The sequence below is a fragment of the Paramisgurnus dabryanus genome, chromosome 16 (assembly GCF_030506205.2).
Source record: "Paramisgurnus dabryanus chromosome 16, PD_genome_1.1, whole genome shotgun sequence".
Classification (NCBI taxonomy): domain Eukaryota; kingdom Metazoa; phylum Chordata; class Actinopteri; order Cypriniformes; family Cobitidae; genus Paramisgurnus; species Paramisgurnus dabryanus.
The window spans coordinates 19,287,631-19,304,324 of record NC_133352.1 but is presented as its reverse complement, the minus strand read 5'-3'; the positions used below and the strand labels follow the sequence as shown (position 1 = coordinate 19,304,324).

The 16,694-nt window shown below is 38.2% G+C and overlaps 1 protein-coding gene across 1 annotated transcript in view; it reads left to right on the top strand.

Moving 5' to 3' along the window:
• gpc3 (glypican 3) overlaps window positions 1–16,694 on the top strand; it is a 152,240-nt gene that overhangs the window by 121,881 nt on the left and 13,665 nt on the right. The window contains exon 7 of the mRNA XM_065271835.2: window positions 4,503–4,707. Coding sequence (XP_065127907.2) covers window positions 4,503–4,707 — 205 coding nt within the window. The remainder of the gene's footprint in view (window positions 1–4,502; window positions 4,708–16,694) is intronic.

Here is a 16,694-nt window from a genome sequence, read left to right as displayed (position 1 = left end):
AGGTTTAATAATTAGTGCATCTAGGAATATTTAGTGGTCCCTATAAAGGAAAAATCACTGTTGTTGCAGACAGTGAGGGTTAGAGATTTAAAACAAACCCTTCCTTTTAAAGGGATAGTTTCACAAAATGAATCACCCTCAACTTGTTACAAACTTGTATGAATTTCTTTCTTCTGCTGAACACAAATGAAGATATTTTGAGGAATGTTTTTAACCAAACTGTTTTGAAGCACAATTAATTCCACAGTATTTTTCCTATTATGGAAGTCAATGGTGCTCCTGCTTCCTGCCTGATTACAAATATCTTAAGGGTGTGTAAATGCGCTACAACATGCTAACAAACACATTTAGAAAAGCCTTTGTGTAAAATTAACCAGTCAGTCAGTGGTCATAGGCGGGGCTTTGTTTGTGTGACGTCACATTAACAAGAGAATGAAAACAGCACGTCTAATAAGACTGCTTTGGCTTAATGGGGATTCAAAAAGAAGGAGAGGGTGGATTTTTTTTTTATTGTAAGGTTGTTGTGTTCACACACTGCCAACACACATTCATGTCCAGACACCTTGTAAAAGTGGAGTTTGCATAATATATGCCCTTTAAGTTCAAGTCCAGTGCATAATGTATCTCACGCTATATGCGGTGGATATGGTTGACCTTTTACTTTTTTAAGCTATCAGGCTTTAGATTTGATGCTAGCGGACAGTAAACATTTTTAAAAAATCATACATTGGGCTATTTTTGGACAATAATCATTGCACAGACAAATGAAGCATTTTAAAAAGTCATGAACTTTGGTTTGCCTTTGCTGAGTGAATAAGATCTGCACACACATTGAGGTTAATCACCAGTCATTGTTTGTCATGGCTTTATCATTTCCTGTGAGTTCTCTCCTCTGCTGGCATACGCTTCATTGGTTTGTCTGGTGGATTAAACAGTAAACTGCCATGTGCTATTACAGTATTGCTCTGAGCGCTGACCCTAAGCAGAGTTCAGTCCCGGTGTGGGTCAAAACAACAGGTTTGTAGTTGCCGCGTCTGTTTTTTGACCGGCCTGACTTGAGCAGTTTGCCATGTGCTGGCTTTTCGTGTGGAGTTTCTGCGCATTGAGTTTTCCTTTACGTTCTGTGCGTTTAAGAAAAGAAGGGATCGCGTGGCTGAATAGATACTAATTGCATTTTTTGTGTTCGGCTATTCTGCATTCCTTCAGCTCCACGTTCCCAAAGCCTCTGGACCACAGAAATGAGGAGGGTTTTCATCAAATATGAGACATGTTCTTGATTTATATTTTCCCTTTATTTGTTTCCTCACTTTCAAGTTATTATCATTTCATATTTATTTTCCCCAAAATTGTTGTGTAGATACCGGATAATATTGATGGCAACCATTGAGTGTTTCAGAAGAATTGGTAACCATATTGCAATGTCCCCACTTTCAGTAACCGGGTTAGCTTTCTAAGGGTTTGTTTACACGACAACCATTTACTAAAAAGAGTTTGTTTTTAAAACGTTTTGTGTATAGACAATACAAACAAAACGTTCACACAGATCCACGAAAATAACTAAAACCTCTATCATGCATGCCAGACAAGTAGTTGGCGATGTCACACTATGCGTGAACACATAATATGCATGTGCGTTACATCATCGTTTTAAACATTTGCGTTTTGTAGTTCATACCGAGGGGCAACCTGTCGATCTCTCTGATGAAGCCAATACGAAAGTGATTTATACTGCAATTCATCGACTGGCCACAAGAGGCTGGCTCCTAAAGGGAGTCAATCTCCATAGACCCTCATGTTAAAATGCCCATCTTTAGAGCAGAAAAAATATGTTTGCAGCCTGGTACAAAAATTGTTTTTAGTCTGTATAGCATGAGAAATGTTAAGGGGTGATTTTTTTAACTCATCCGTTTAAATTATATTAAGCTTAAAAGTTCTGCAGAATTAAGGGCGTGGCCACTTGAGTGACGTGTGAACTGCCACTGCTAAGCCGAGGTAGGGGGGCATGGTTTCAGCAACCAGCCACCTCAGATTCACCCATGTCCCGCCTCTTTACCCATTTCGGATATCCACGAGTGATATGCGGTGACGCGTGGTCAAGATGGCGACGGCAGACACCGCCTACTTTGGTTCAAAAATGATCTTCAGAAACCTATAGGTGACGTCATGGACACTACGTCTATCTTTTTTACAGTCTATGGTTCATACACAGACAATATTATATAATAACAGACAATATTATAACACCATTGTTTTCAAAAACATGCACTTTGAAACCTGTTTTCAAGTTGCGTTGTAGCACCCAAAACAGCTGTTGTGTAAATTGCCATCCAAAATGTTGTTTTTTAAATTCCCACTGAAAGTTAATCACCTTTTTTCACTGACCATATGTTGAAAAAGAAAATAATGATATTTTTTGTGATCAATAAATGTATGTATGTGTATACAGTGACGTTTTTTAAAGTGTAAATAATTTTGTGTTTTTTTCTTTAGGGTGGCACCAGCTAGAAATTTAATCTGTGGTGCCAAATGAAAGCATCATGTTGTACCTCAGCTGGTCGCTGCATGTGTTTGTGTGTGTTTGGTTGTGGCTTTATCCATTCACCCTTTTGTCCACACGCCCCATGCCAAACAGTTGTCCTCAAGCCTTTCTTTCTTTTTTTGTTTCCCCCTCTACCTTTTTTAGGATTTGTTTTAAAATACCCTCAACCGCATCCCTCTCTTTACGACTGTTTGGTTTCAAAGTTAAAATGGTTTGTGGGGAGAGTCCTCTCACGTCGTTACCGGGCAACGGTCTTCGGAAAGGAATTCAGAGCCCTCAATAAATGTGCTCAGGGCTTAGACTCATGCCGCTTTCCGAAAACATGCTGTTAAAACAAGAGAGCTGAGTGCATTAAAGGCCCATTTCGCACTGAAATACCACATTGGGTAAAGAAGCACGTTTGTTTATCTTTCAATTTCATTAACAGCAAAAGTCATTTTTCATCAATAGAGTGCGGTTATGCTAGTTGGCGTTATTCTTTGTGACACCTATGTCAGACTTCTTTTGTCTGTTTTATGCTTTTTGGTGGCATTGCCGGTGGGCAAATGAATCATAAATGAATCAGTTTCTCTTTCGCTGGCCCTGCGGACTTGTTCAAACAGATGCTTCTGTACCTCCTGTGTTCGTGTCTGAATGGAGGTCTGTATGGAGAGCTGGTGGTATATGTTGTATGACTTTCCCTGCTGACCTCCTGAGAATGTGCTGACTTTAAATCACAGATGGGGGTTTGTGTTTTTAGTAGGGCCTGTTTATCTTCTGAGGTGTATAATGTAATATAATAATTGCCCGTTTATAGTTTTTCTTTTGAGTCGTACTGGGTGCTGGTCGGAAGCCGTTGCTCTATGTGAAGCCATCCATAGCCAGACCCATCTGATCTCAATTTTCTCTTGTAGACAAAAACAACAACAACCAAAACAGCAAGCGCATGCCTGTGTCCGCACATCGGAAGGAAATCAATAAAAAGAGAGACGGAGTAGAAAGATTAAAGGGAATGCAGAAGGAGGAGGAGGAGGATGGAATTTTTTGCAATTAAATTTTGGCAAAGCACAGCAGCGGTCGATGTATGAATCAGATAATTTAACATTTATCTATTATGTTCGTCTCTATTGCACTACATGCAAGAAGAGAAAAGATCTTGAAATGAGTTTCTATACCCAACCTATTTCACTTTTTCAAGCTGATGGTAGCTAATAGCAAGGGTATCACCTGTATGATGTTTCTTCTCAAGTAAAAGATCTCTTACCAAGGTACCCATCCGCTTTCTTTGGATAGACAAGAAAATCTCAGACAATGTGCTCAATTTCTTTTTAATATTTAATGAAAGAAAAAGTTTGGAATGACATGAGGAACAAAAACATTTTGGGCTGAATTATTATGGCTTTATTATGAAGTCATATTATTTGTAACTATACAGACCACTGCTGAGCAATTTATGCAATCACGTTTCTGACAGAAAGCAGATGACTATTTTAAATCATAATGAAATCATACGATTTAAAGCCATCATTGTTTTATTCTGAGCTTTTGCTGTGATGATGTTCATGGTTTTTGTTATGTCCTCTCACCTCAGAGATCATTTAGATATGTAATCTATAACAACCATAAATAATATGACAGTCTGTTTATCCAAATAATTTTAAGAAACATATGTCTGCCATATTTGCTAAATAAAATATTTGGCTTTTTATATCAAATTCGTTTCACATTTCATTTTGTTTGACAGTTTTCAGCTACGGCATGATTGTGTACAAATCCACAAATGTAAGCATGTCTGATATCGGTATATAATGCCCTAGAGAGCAACAACAGTCAATAACATAACTTTATATGTTATGTTATAACACACTGAACATACTAACATGTGCTGAAAACCTAAACGCTAGGCCTGTACTAGTCTTCAGGGTATAACGTGCCGTTTCACCCAAGCCGAAGCAGTTCATGATAAATTATGTTTTTTTCATAGCTTTTGCGGATGGTGACGTTGCCTGAGAAGCGATGGAGGGCTCGACCAGCAGGAGGCACTGCAAAAAGAGATCCATCCGGGCAGGGCCGAGCAGATGAGGATGAGGAGGGTCTGGAGAGCGGAGACTGTGATGACGAAGATGAGTGTACCGGCGTTTCTGGACTTGGGCCTCCTCCGAGACGCAAACGCCTGCGTATCTTTGCAGGTCAGTATGAAGCCGGTATTTTTGTGAAGAAACTGACAATGGAACTGCCATTTGTTGCCAAAACTAGTTTACATTTAACCAGCCTGGCCAAAACTGTTCAAAAAACCCAAAATTGTTCAAAATCCTTTTATATCAGCAAACCAGACCATCTTAAACCAGACAATGCTATCAATATCAACCAGTCCCTTTGCTTTGAGTTGGTTTTTCTCTGTGATAAAATACTCAATGGTTATAGGTAACTGTTATGAGTGACCACTTGACCTTCTTATTGTCCGAGGGAACAAACATTGTACATGGGAGATGTTCCCTTTGATGCAAAACAAAGCCCAAAAAACCAACAAACCATGTCAGTGCAAAGAAACTAAACAGAGGCAGAGAAAAACAATAAAGAGGCAGGAACATGAAGTTTGATACTGACTGACAAAGCCGACCCAGCTGAGCAAACACAGTAGAGGGAGTTGTCGTCCTGCTCGTGTTGTTGTGGCAAAGATTTGGACCTCTGGGTAGCACCAGGGTTAGGCTAAGAATCTAACACTTAAGGCACATGAGGGAGAACAGGATCAAACCCATATCAGCACTCAGTTAAATGATAATAAAGCATTCAGCATCCAGGGATGAGGTTTGAATGCTCTCTGAACTCCGAAGCTCGATTGTGTTTATCCACAGGTCCCCCCTTTCCCACTCGCTGAGGATTTACTGCTGTAATTATTAAGAATGATGAGAATGTGTTTTGGCCGCTGAGCAAACAGTTGCCGCTATATCTTTCCCGTCTTGGAATTTCATACAGTATATCCGTCTGTTGGCTACTCCATTCTGTTCTTGCGTGTGTTGTAGTGGAGACCTTTAAAAAAGGCCCATGATGAAACAGGTTCAAAGATAACAGCAGATAGGCCGAAAGCTGCTGATGACACCGTAAAACATGGTTTGGCCCCGATATCTTTCATCCCTTTTAGGTAGTTCAGGAGAGGGGGTAGGGGTCAGGAGGTCAGAATGGCGAAGGTCATCCACAGACACATTTACTAATGGAAGGCCTGTCTGTGCCGTGCGCACAGAGATGGACGACGTAGATCTGGTTTCTCAAAGCCCCGCTTCGGCACAGCACGGGGGTCCGGGGACGTGATGGGCAGAACAACAACAGGGTGTAGACAGGCCGCAGCTCGGGTCCAGACCCTCTTAAATCAAAGCTGTCAGTCGGTCAGTAATTTCGAGATGTTCTGAATGATCCGGATTGATGGATAAATCGTAATTGGCTCTGGAAAGAGATTCCAGGTTTTCTCACCCTCAGGTCTGCTCCCAACCCCCATATTACCCCATGCACACTGCAGAGATTCCAGGCCAGCAGAGCTATTCCAGGACATGATGTGTGTGTGTGTGTGTGTCTGTCTTGTGTACACACCCTGAAACACACACAGCCGGTACTAAGGTCATGTCATCTGCGCTCGCTACATTCACTTAAATATCAACCGCCCATGTTTGAACAAGATAATGATAATCGGGTGAAGCAATGCAAAAAAGGGCCAATCAAAGTGCTGTTATGACTTACAGACAGGGATAGCTGCTAAATTGGGGAAGTTTGGAATGAATCATTAAAGGGACACTCAACTTTTTTGAAAAAAGGCTTATTTTCCAGCTCCCCTAGAGTTATTGAGTTTTACCGTTTTGGAATTTATTCAGCCAATCTCCTGGTCTGGCGGTACCACTTTTAGCATAGCGTAGCATAATTCATTGGTTAGCATTGCGCTTAAAAATAACCAAGGAGTTTTGATATTTTTCCTATTTAAAACTTGACTCTTCTGTTGTTATATCATGTACTAAGAAGGAAGGAAAATTAAGAGTTGCGATTTTCTAAGCAGATATGGCTAGGAACTATACTCTTATTCTGGCTTAATAATCAAGGAATTTGCTGCCGTAACATGGGTGCAGCAGGCGCAATGATATTACACAGCCAGAAAATAGTCCCCAGATTTTAAAACAGATTGAAAGTTATCAAGGGGGCTATTTTCGGGCACTTCGTAATATCATTGTGCCTCACGCAGCCATGTTACAGCAGCAAAGTCATTGATTATTATGCCAGAATGAGAGTATAGTTCCTAACCTTATCAGCCTAGAAAATCGCAACTCTTAATTTTTCATCATTCTTAGTACTCAATGTAACTACAGAAGAGTCAAGTTTTAAATAGGAAAAATATTGAAACTCTTTGGTTATTTTTAAGTGCGATGCTAATGGTCTAATCAGATTCAATGGATTGTGCTAAGCTATGCTAAAAGTGGTACCCCCAGACCCGGAGATCAGCTGAATGCAGGGGCGTCATGCACCAATTTTTTTTAAGGGGGCACAGTGTGCAAAGCTCACAGAAATTTGCGCATACACATACATCAAACGAATTATATTATAGAGCTTTCAGTCTTTTCCATGGCACTTACATTTCTAACATTCTAAACGCCCCTGCCATAGTGCAAAAACCTCCAAAATAAAAGTGTTGACTAACTTTCATTTCAAATACTATTCAATCGGATTAATGACATATTGGCATCATATTTACATCTGAAACGGCATGTGTTCTATTTACGTTTTGTTTAACGACTTGTTTAATTCTGTCATTAATGCATTTTGCACAACAACTGCATTATCCTATGAAATTAATGTAATTTACATCCATAAAGTATAACTTATAAACAACGAAAATGCCATAAGCTATAGCCACGTGATTGATTTTAATGTTCAATAATGATTAAAAAAAATATGTTTAGATACAATTATTAGAGGAACGGATTTTTGCATTAAATTTTACCTTATATGTGAACATGTGTGATTCCGCGCCCCCGTGAACTCTGGCGAACTTTGGCGTTGTGCCAAGAAGATGAATCTAGAAATCTCTACTAATCAGTGGCGGCGTTTCACGAAAACCTAGGCTATGGTATGGCAAAAATTCTTCGTACAAGAAGGCTATTCTCAAATAACTAATCTATAAAACCACATATGTGTACATATTCCACCAACCTGTACAAAAGCATCCTACGACTGCACGGATGTACACTACTGACAACAATACGGAAGCAATACAAATGAAACAACAACAATAGAACAATAGAAATCATGATTATTCAAAATGCTTTTCAAATAATTCTTAACTAAGCACAACTCCAGCAACAGATAAACTAAAACAAGATAATATCAAAACAAAACATACTGTGACATCCCTTCACAAATCTTGTCACGACAACCGCCAAATCCACTTATAAACACACAATAAAGACTTTTAAATGATGTGATAGAGCACACATAGTTATCCAACACTAAATAAAATTCTTAGTAAAACAGAGCTAAATGCAAAAACAAGTCTTACCTTTTGTCGTCGTGCAGTTTTTATTCCACAAGTGGCCATATTCAAAAATGTGCGCAAAAAAATTATACAATTCACTTCGGCTGCGTTACAATCCCCAGTGGAAGAGAACATATTTATTTATCCACAGAGCAAATCATTTTACTTCTGGAATAATGTATGCAATATGCAAAGCGCGAGTGTGAGTCTGTTTAAATGTTAAAACAAAAAGGATTTTACTTGCGAAAATAAAGATTATAAAAGCAGCGGTCATCATGAGACCTCCTGCAGCGCGAACCCCACTATAGATTGTGTTCGACTTCAAGCTGCGCTGTAAGAACGACAGGCTGATGACGTCAAAGTACCGCGAGGGTGACTCGAGGAATCATCGGAAGAGTTTGATTTCAAACCGCTGTCGCGGCACGTTGATGTCATCCGCTTGTTGGTTCCAGTGTCATAGCATGAAGTCGAACACACGTGTAAATGATACTTGATGTACCAATGTTTAGATATGTTCTACTGAAAATATTTTAAATTATCTTTAATGAGCATCATTATAGCCTGTTGATTTCTGGTGTTTTGTCTGAATGCTAGGGTATGGCAACTGCCATACGCAAACGCCGCCCCTGCTAATAAGGTCGAGCAGCTACAGCTAAGCTCGTGAGCGCGCTCAGACGCTGACGTCTGCGGCTGCGCCGACTGCCGCCAGAATAAAGTAATGTACACGATCAGAACACTATCAAAACTCTGAAAAGTGACACGGATGCAGCAGAAAATTGATAATTTGGGCATTTTAAACAGATTAAAAGATTAATGGACGCTTTTTTATTTTTGAGGTTGCTTGCAAAATCCATTTGGCTCAAAAATCCGAGGGGGCACGTGCCCCCTCAGTTTCCATGGGCATGACGCCTCTGGCTGAATGGATTCCAAAACTGTAACACTTAATTGTTTAACTCTAGAGGAGCTGGAAAATAAGCATATTTTCAAAAAAGTGGAGTGTCCCTTTAAACATGTTTATTGTTAAAGTGAGTAGCTGTGTTTTCATTAAAGATTTGCACAAAACTTTAGCGTTATTTCTAAATGTTGCTAAAAACTACTGCGAAATGTTTGCATTTCCATTCACCAATGTTATACGACTAAAAAGTAATTTTGTTGTCTCAAAGTCATTCCAAAAATCATGGCAACGACTGTGTTTGACTTCATACAGTGCTGCGTAGACCGACATGTGGATAACACACTACGGTTTTGCGGTATTTTGATGTCATGTGCTTGACAGTTCTTGTGACGCCACATAAAGTCGACCACAGCTCTTCTGTCTTGTCCTCCTATCAAACATACTACACCATATTTAAAGAATCATCATAATCATTCCACAGATTAATCCATTCATCTTTCTGTTTAATTTAGTCTTATTTCCTTTTTATTCCTTTATCTTAATATTTTAATTATTTATTTATTTTAATTTTTACAATTTGAATATGTAAGATTAAGTACCTCCCAGGTGGGTGGGGAGTAGAGTCCATTGAGGGGTGTGATTGTTCATGTTTGTGTTCACCCTTAGTAGTTGTTAAAGGGCACCTATTTCATTGCTTAAAAACAATGTTATTTTGTGTATTTGGTATAATACAATGTGTTTGCATGGTTTATGGCTAAAAACACATTATTTTCCACATACCGTATATTTTTGTAGCTCCGGATTTCACTCTCTTCCTGAAATGCATGCATTTGAAAAGCTCTTTGTCCCTGATTGGCCAGCTAATCTGTACGTTGTGATTGGCCTGAATACCTCTGATGTCAGCCGGAAACGTGACGCTCCTTACCATGTTTAAAAGATTCGGTCACAATGCAATGCTAACAGGAGTCAACTTACAGGCTGTAAGTCCAAGCGGGAGGAATTATGGTAATGTCGATCTTGTCTACATCATAAATCTCAGGAAGTAAACTGTTTCCTACAATCCGTGTTTGTTGTAGTCCAAGAAAAGAGATTTACGTTGAAGACGATAATATGCGTCATTGTTTACTTTGGGGTTTGTACCATTTGCATATCATTCATTAACATGTACTAATACACACTTACACACCAAAGGATATTTTGAATGAATCAGACAATAGGTGGTCTTTAATAGGGGGGAAAGGAAGTGATATATGTATTTGTATTGCTGTCTTTCTTTACCTATTTCAATAAAAAAAGAATGATCATGTGACTTTTGCGCACATCAGTTGACCTGTACATGTGGGGAAAAATAGTTTTCCTATATATTCCTTTTTCAAACTGCCTGATAAACCACCTCACACGATCGTAAAAACGTTTTTAGCACTATATGGGAGTTTACGCAAAATTGTCGTGTTTCTATTGGGTGCATTTTCAATTCGCTATTTCAATTTGTGCAATTTGAAGTGTAATGAAACATAGCTATTGATAGCTTGAATGTGGTGTAAGTCGCTTTTGATAAATGCAAATATTAATGTAAACGGAATTATTTATCTCAATACTGATAACATTTTGGAAATTCAGTGTTGCGGTAATAAATTGCTATAGTTTTCTGCAAGTGGTCTATGGTAAAAGCTTTTTCTGTTTTTAGGTACAAAAGGTTAGATTTGCATTTAATATTAAGTCAAATCTGTATTTAATTATCTTCTCTGTTACATACAGAAATTGGTACTGATACACTCTTAAAAATAACAACACTTTTGATTGAAAGGATTGTTATTTGTATTGTAATCTCTTACAGTATAATGGATTTTGCTTGTACAGTATCAATATTATATTGCAAGTCACTTTACAACACTCACAAAGAAGGAAAAACATTTCTGGTATACATTTTATATATTGACATTGTGAGTTTTTTAAATGGTGTCTATAAGAGTTGTTGAAAATGTATACGTGTAATTGAGAGCGTGAGACACATACCTAAAACATACACCTGCTCTCTCTGTCCCATCATCTATAGTTAGGTTTATAATCCTGCACCTTGAACTTCAAACCTAGCTGTCATCACATCCTTTCATTTGTCTCCTTTATTCTATTGTTATTTTATGACTTTCCTTCTATTTTATCCCTCACATCTCTCATCGCTGATTTGTGTTGCCATAGGCTAAAACAAAGTATCTCATTCTGTCTGGGACCATTGCAAGCGTTACGCTGTTTGCCCTTCACTTTCTCACCCTCTTTAAGCTTCCCAGGTCTTTTCTCATTTCATCAAGGAGGGAACCCAGGAGAACTTGATGAATGTAGCTATCACTGAAGGGCCGGACCCCCTCAGCAGGGGATTTTGGTGGGGGCGCTAGGCTGCTCGGCCCTGACCGCTCGGCATGGGCCCTGTCAAAAGACCTCTTGTTATTTTCCAGCGCTCCGGAGACTTTCGATCACTGTAAGTGCTGAGGAGCATTTTTTCTTTGAAGCACTTTGGCCCTTTATCAGCAGGCAAGAGTTAGCAAAATACAATGTGGAAATATGCCTGTAATGTGAAACATGTAGCCGGCTGTGTGAGAATGGGCCGACCCCGAGTCTCAGGTCTGCTATGGATTTAATGGCGATATCGAGAAGAGGTACGGATGTGAAATTTTGAGGCCGTGATGGACAGTGTGAATTTGTGAGATGGGCACCAGGCACGAATAGTTCAACACGTACAAGTTTACATGCGCAAGCACAGTATACACTTCTCAGGAGCGCAAATCGTTTCATCCTTCCTCTGATGTTGAGATTGGAATGATAATGAGCTCCATGTGGCACCCCTAACCCCTAGCACCTGATAGGTGAGGAGTACAGCACACGTTTTCCATTACAACATAGGTATTCTGAAGCCTGACTGCGCCACAGCCGTAAACAAGCTGAATATGAGGACTGACAGTCTGTCTGCCTGGTGTTATAGTGCCATGATGTTCTCATCTGTGCATGTGAGGTTGTGTTTAGTTGAGGACGTGTACCTTTACATGTGTGGGCTTACTTATAGTAATGGGACAAGTGTGTGAAATCAAATAAAACCTTTTAAAGGGGTAATATGACATTGCTACAAAGAACATTATTTTGTCTGTTTGGTATAATGCAATGTGTTTATGCGATTTTAGGATAAAAAACACATTATTTATCACATACCATGCATTATTGCTGCTCCCCTTTGCCACGCCTTTCTGAAACGTGTCAATTTTTGAAAAGCACTGTGCTTTCTGATTGGCCAGCTATCCCATGCGTTGTGAAAGACTTAGACGTAGAAAACTTTAATGTCCCTGAGAGGCAATTTGTTGTACAGTACAGGCATATAACACATAATCCACATTGAACCAACATCTACAGCGCTATTTATCTAACAAATCGATTGTCGAGTACCTCAAGCGCGTGACCGAAATGTTATGCCCCTTATCATATTTGGAATATCAGCTCGCAGAGCACATCATCTCCGTCTAATTATATCACGGTGGCTGCAACAATACTACAGCAAGAAAAAAAGATACATTTGGTCTGTCTTCCCACAGATAAGTGGGGGGGTGTTTGAATGAGACTTTTTTGGAAGGCGTGGCTGAGCCTTCACTTTTAGAAGAATACCTCTTTGGTTTTGAGACTTTAATCTTTGCGGCTTTACTGATCTTCTGTATGCACGGACAGCTTTGAACAATCCATAGACAAAGGAAAACATTAAATCACATCATATGACCCCTTTAAACTATAATTAGACGTTTTTTATTACACAATTATTATAAACATTCTTTAGAAAGTTACACCACCTACAGATTTTCACAAATATATCTATATTAAAGGGACACTTCACTTTTTTGAAAATATAAAAATTTTCCAGCTCCCCTAGAGTTAAACATTTTATTTTTACCGTTTTGGAATCCATTCAGCTGATCTCCGGTTCTGGCAGTACCATTTTTAGCATAGCTTAGCATAATTCATTGAATCTGATTAGACCATTAGCATCGCCCTAAAAAATAACCAAAGAGTTTTGACCTTTTTTCTATTTAAAACTTGAATCTTTTGTAGTTACATTGTCTACTAAGACCGACGGAAAATTAAAAGTTGAGATTTTCTAGGCAGATATGGCTAACTCTACTCTCATTTTGGCATAATAATCAAGGACTTTGCTGCCGTAACATGGACTGCAAGTTTTAAATAGGAAACATATCGAAACTCTTTGGTTATTTTTTAGTGCGATGCTAATGGTCTAATCAGAATAAATTGATTGTGCTAAGCTATGCTAAAAGTGGAACCACCAGAGCCGGAGATCAGCTGAATTGATTCCAAAACGGTAAAAATCAAATGTTTAACTCTAGGGGAGTTGGAAAATTAGCATATTTTTTACAAAAGTGTTCTTTTAATAATTAAAGAAGTATATAAGTCATTTTGTATATACCATTTCTGCATATATTTTTATTTTTGCTATACATTTTTAAAAGCTTAACCTATCTTAAACAGTACCACAGACCTTTTAATTTCTTGTAGAGGACACGAGAAAGAGTTTTTCTCTGAATTCTGTCATCATTTATCAAAGTTGTGGGGGTTCTGAGTATGTGGGTCACATGACTTGGTTTCACGAGGGAGGAGTTGAGGTCAGGAGGAAGACGTACCTCTGACACAACGTTACTGTACCTTTCCAAAATGGGGCACTATGCAATGCCATTCTAATGCTGAAAAGAGCCAAGATATTATTAAAAATAGCAGCGGCAACATTTCAATCAGATTTCAGAAATAAGTTAACAGTTTCAAATTTAAGTTTACAACCAGGTTTAGAATTTAGGGTTCAGTTATGGTTAGGGGTGGATTTAGGTTTTATTTACAAAAATGTTATAGGATGGCATGAGAGTGAGTAAAGTATGGGGTGATTTTAATTTTTTCATTACATGTGTCCTGATATATTGTGCCTTTTTAGACTGAGGATAAAAAAGCTAACTTGCCTAGGCATAGAGTAAGCAATACATCACTGTCCCATAAACAATAAGCTCTACATAAAACAGTAGAAGTCTATAGTATGTCCTGGTTCAGATAGCTGGGTAAACGTGCGTTTGTTTCATGTTGTATGGGGGTTTGTGTGAAGGTATGAGAATGCATGTCCATGTTTGTGTATGTAAGGGCATATTGAATAGCGTTTGGATTGCAGATGTTTGACTGCAGTGGTCCAGGTGCTACAGACAGCACAGATGTCTGCACAGTATAATGTGGAAATCAACCTGAAACCCACCTGGAAATGAATAGAGCAAACATGTTCAGGAAATTACCAAGAGTAAAGTCATTCTCAGCTGTATTTAAAGTCCCTTTATGTATCATGTGAGTCAAAAAACACAGCCAGTTTACACAATTGTTATTGAAGCTCAATAATGAGATATTGATGAGACTATGTTTGCTTAAAATGTATCTGTTAAACTCTGTTCTATAGAGAATAATGCTGAATGATTGATAAAACTGAGTTGGTATTAAAAAGCTGTAGCTAAAAATGAAAGCGGTTGCTTATCCAAATTAGAATGAGCTTTATACACATAATGAAATTGTCATGGTTTATGTAGCTCCTACATGCATACATACTGTACATATATACAGTATATACATAAATATTATGGGCCGGTTTCCTGGACTGGGCTTATCCTAGTCCCAGACTAAAATGCGTGTTTGAGATGCCTTCACTTAAAAACATCTTGCACCAACATATCTTAACATATATTAGTGTCAGTTTCCTTTCTCTCATGCATGATTGTTAATAGTTTCACATTAACTATGTCTTTCGAAATGACTGGTTAAAACTGGTTCTGTGAGCAACCAACTGTAAATAATGTTCTCTATGTCTTGCATTCAAATGAAAGGCATAGTTCATCCAAAACTAAATGGGGACAGAATATTAAATATTTTAAACAACAGAAAATGATCAAATCTTTCTGTTTATTACCTGCACGGCTATGTTAATTTTCATCTGGGGCTGTTTGCAAAATGAGATCAGTAAACAGAAATAGAGCAGATGGTTTGTTTTCCCCCTTTGAGAAATCAGCTATGGCACCATCGCATCTGCAAATAATCCTGATCAGAGAGAAAGAGAGAGAGAGGAAGTTTGCCATGAGACAGCCCAATAGATCTGGCTCCTTCTAATGCTTGCTCATTTCATTTCTCCCTCACATTATAAACAACAATCCCTTCCCACACACACATTTAACTATACACACTCATACAGATAACACACACACACAGAAACAATGACACCTAACCACCATTTGTGTAAACAGTGCCTGCCTCAATATGCACTGGATAGATAGCTTATTTAAATGGATTACATACTGTACAGTAAATCTCATTGTAAAAAGCTTAATATGGTGGCTGGGAGTTTATGGCTTCAAACAACGTATTATGTGGCGGACAAGTTTTGAAAAGATTAACAAAGGTGATATTGTAATATGAAATGTTGAAGAATGGACAAAAGGAAGCATCATATTTCACACAATACACATTTTTTCTGTCTCCAGTTTTTGTTTCTGAGAGTTTCCTGAATGTTTCTTTGTGTCTAAGTTTTATTTACATTAGTATGTGTTTTTGACATCTTAAATTCATTCCAGACATCTTTCTGCGTCATGTCCGTCTGGAAACGCAAACTGTGTCTCACTTAGTGTGGGTCATCCACAACCTATGGAGGGCATGGAGAGTGGTGAAGGTTTTAAGATTTGTAAATATGACTGAAGTCACATTTAACTAACTTGTTTCTAAACATACAGTACTTACAAAATATCTTCATGTAATTCCTACCAAAATAGTAAGTGGTGCTTGCTAAGCCAAGATTTTTTAAATCCCCAAACCATGTCTGCAACACTATTTGTGTTGCAGACATGAATCATACCTCAACTTATTCGGCTTGTTGAAGGGAAGTGTGCTATTGCTTTTCTAAGCAATCAGCTTTCGTATGGTAGATGATGAAATTGGTGAGAAAAAAAACATTTATTTTTATTGAAATAGGGACTTGAGAGGGACATTTAGTATCATAGTGGGTGGACTGTTTTTACACCTTAGCAACCATACAGCAATGCCCTGGCAACCACCCTTGCATCCTGATAGTGGGTTTGTGGTCAAGCAGTGCTCACATTTTGTTGAGACGTTTAACCATGTTTGAACTCGGTTTTAACTACCACATTTTGTAGATTTCATAATATTGTATAATAGTATTACATAACTATGTTGCATTATTTGTCAGGTTTCAGTTTCTGGTCCATTAAGTTATACAGTAGCTTAAGTGCAATCAAACAGATGACTGATTTTGACTTTGTACAATGATTTCTTATGAGAGTAACTAGACCTTGACTGTCCCAAATGACATTCTTTGTGAGGTTGGTGCATTTGTCTGACTTTAAATCTTTCAGTCTGTTGTATCCCTCTTTGTTGAGTCTGTTCATGTTGAATATGAATTTTACAGCTAAAAATACCTACAAATGTAATTATGTGTACATTTAGTGAGAGAAGCAGTGTGACTGAAATCGTGACACTAGTGATGCTGCTTATTGCTGAGTTGTGCTAATTAATACGTGTTGACTTGAATTTACCCCACAATGGAATCCATTGAGAATTTGAAGGGGAATGCTGACATAAGGCTATAAAAATATTTAGTCATATCTTAATGTAAAGTCAAATAAGCTGTCTTTATTTAAATCTTTACAAAGTAAATATATTTTCATCCTTTAGTATAGATTGTCCCCACA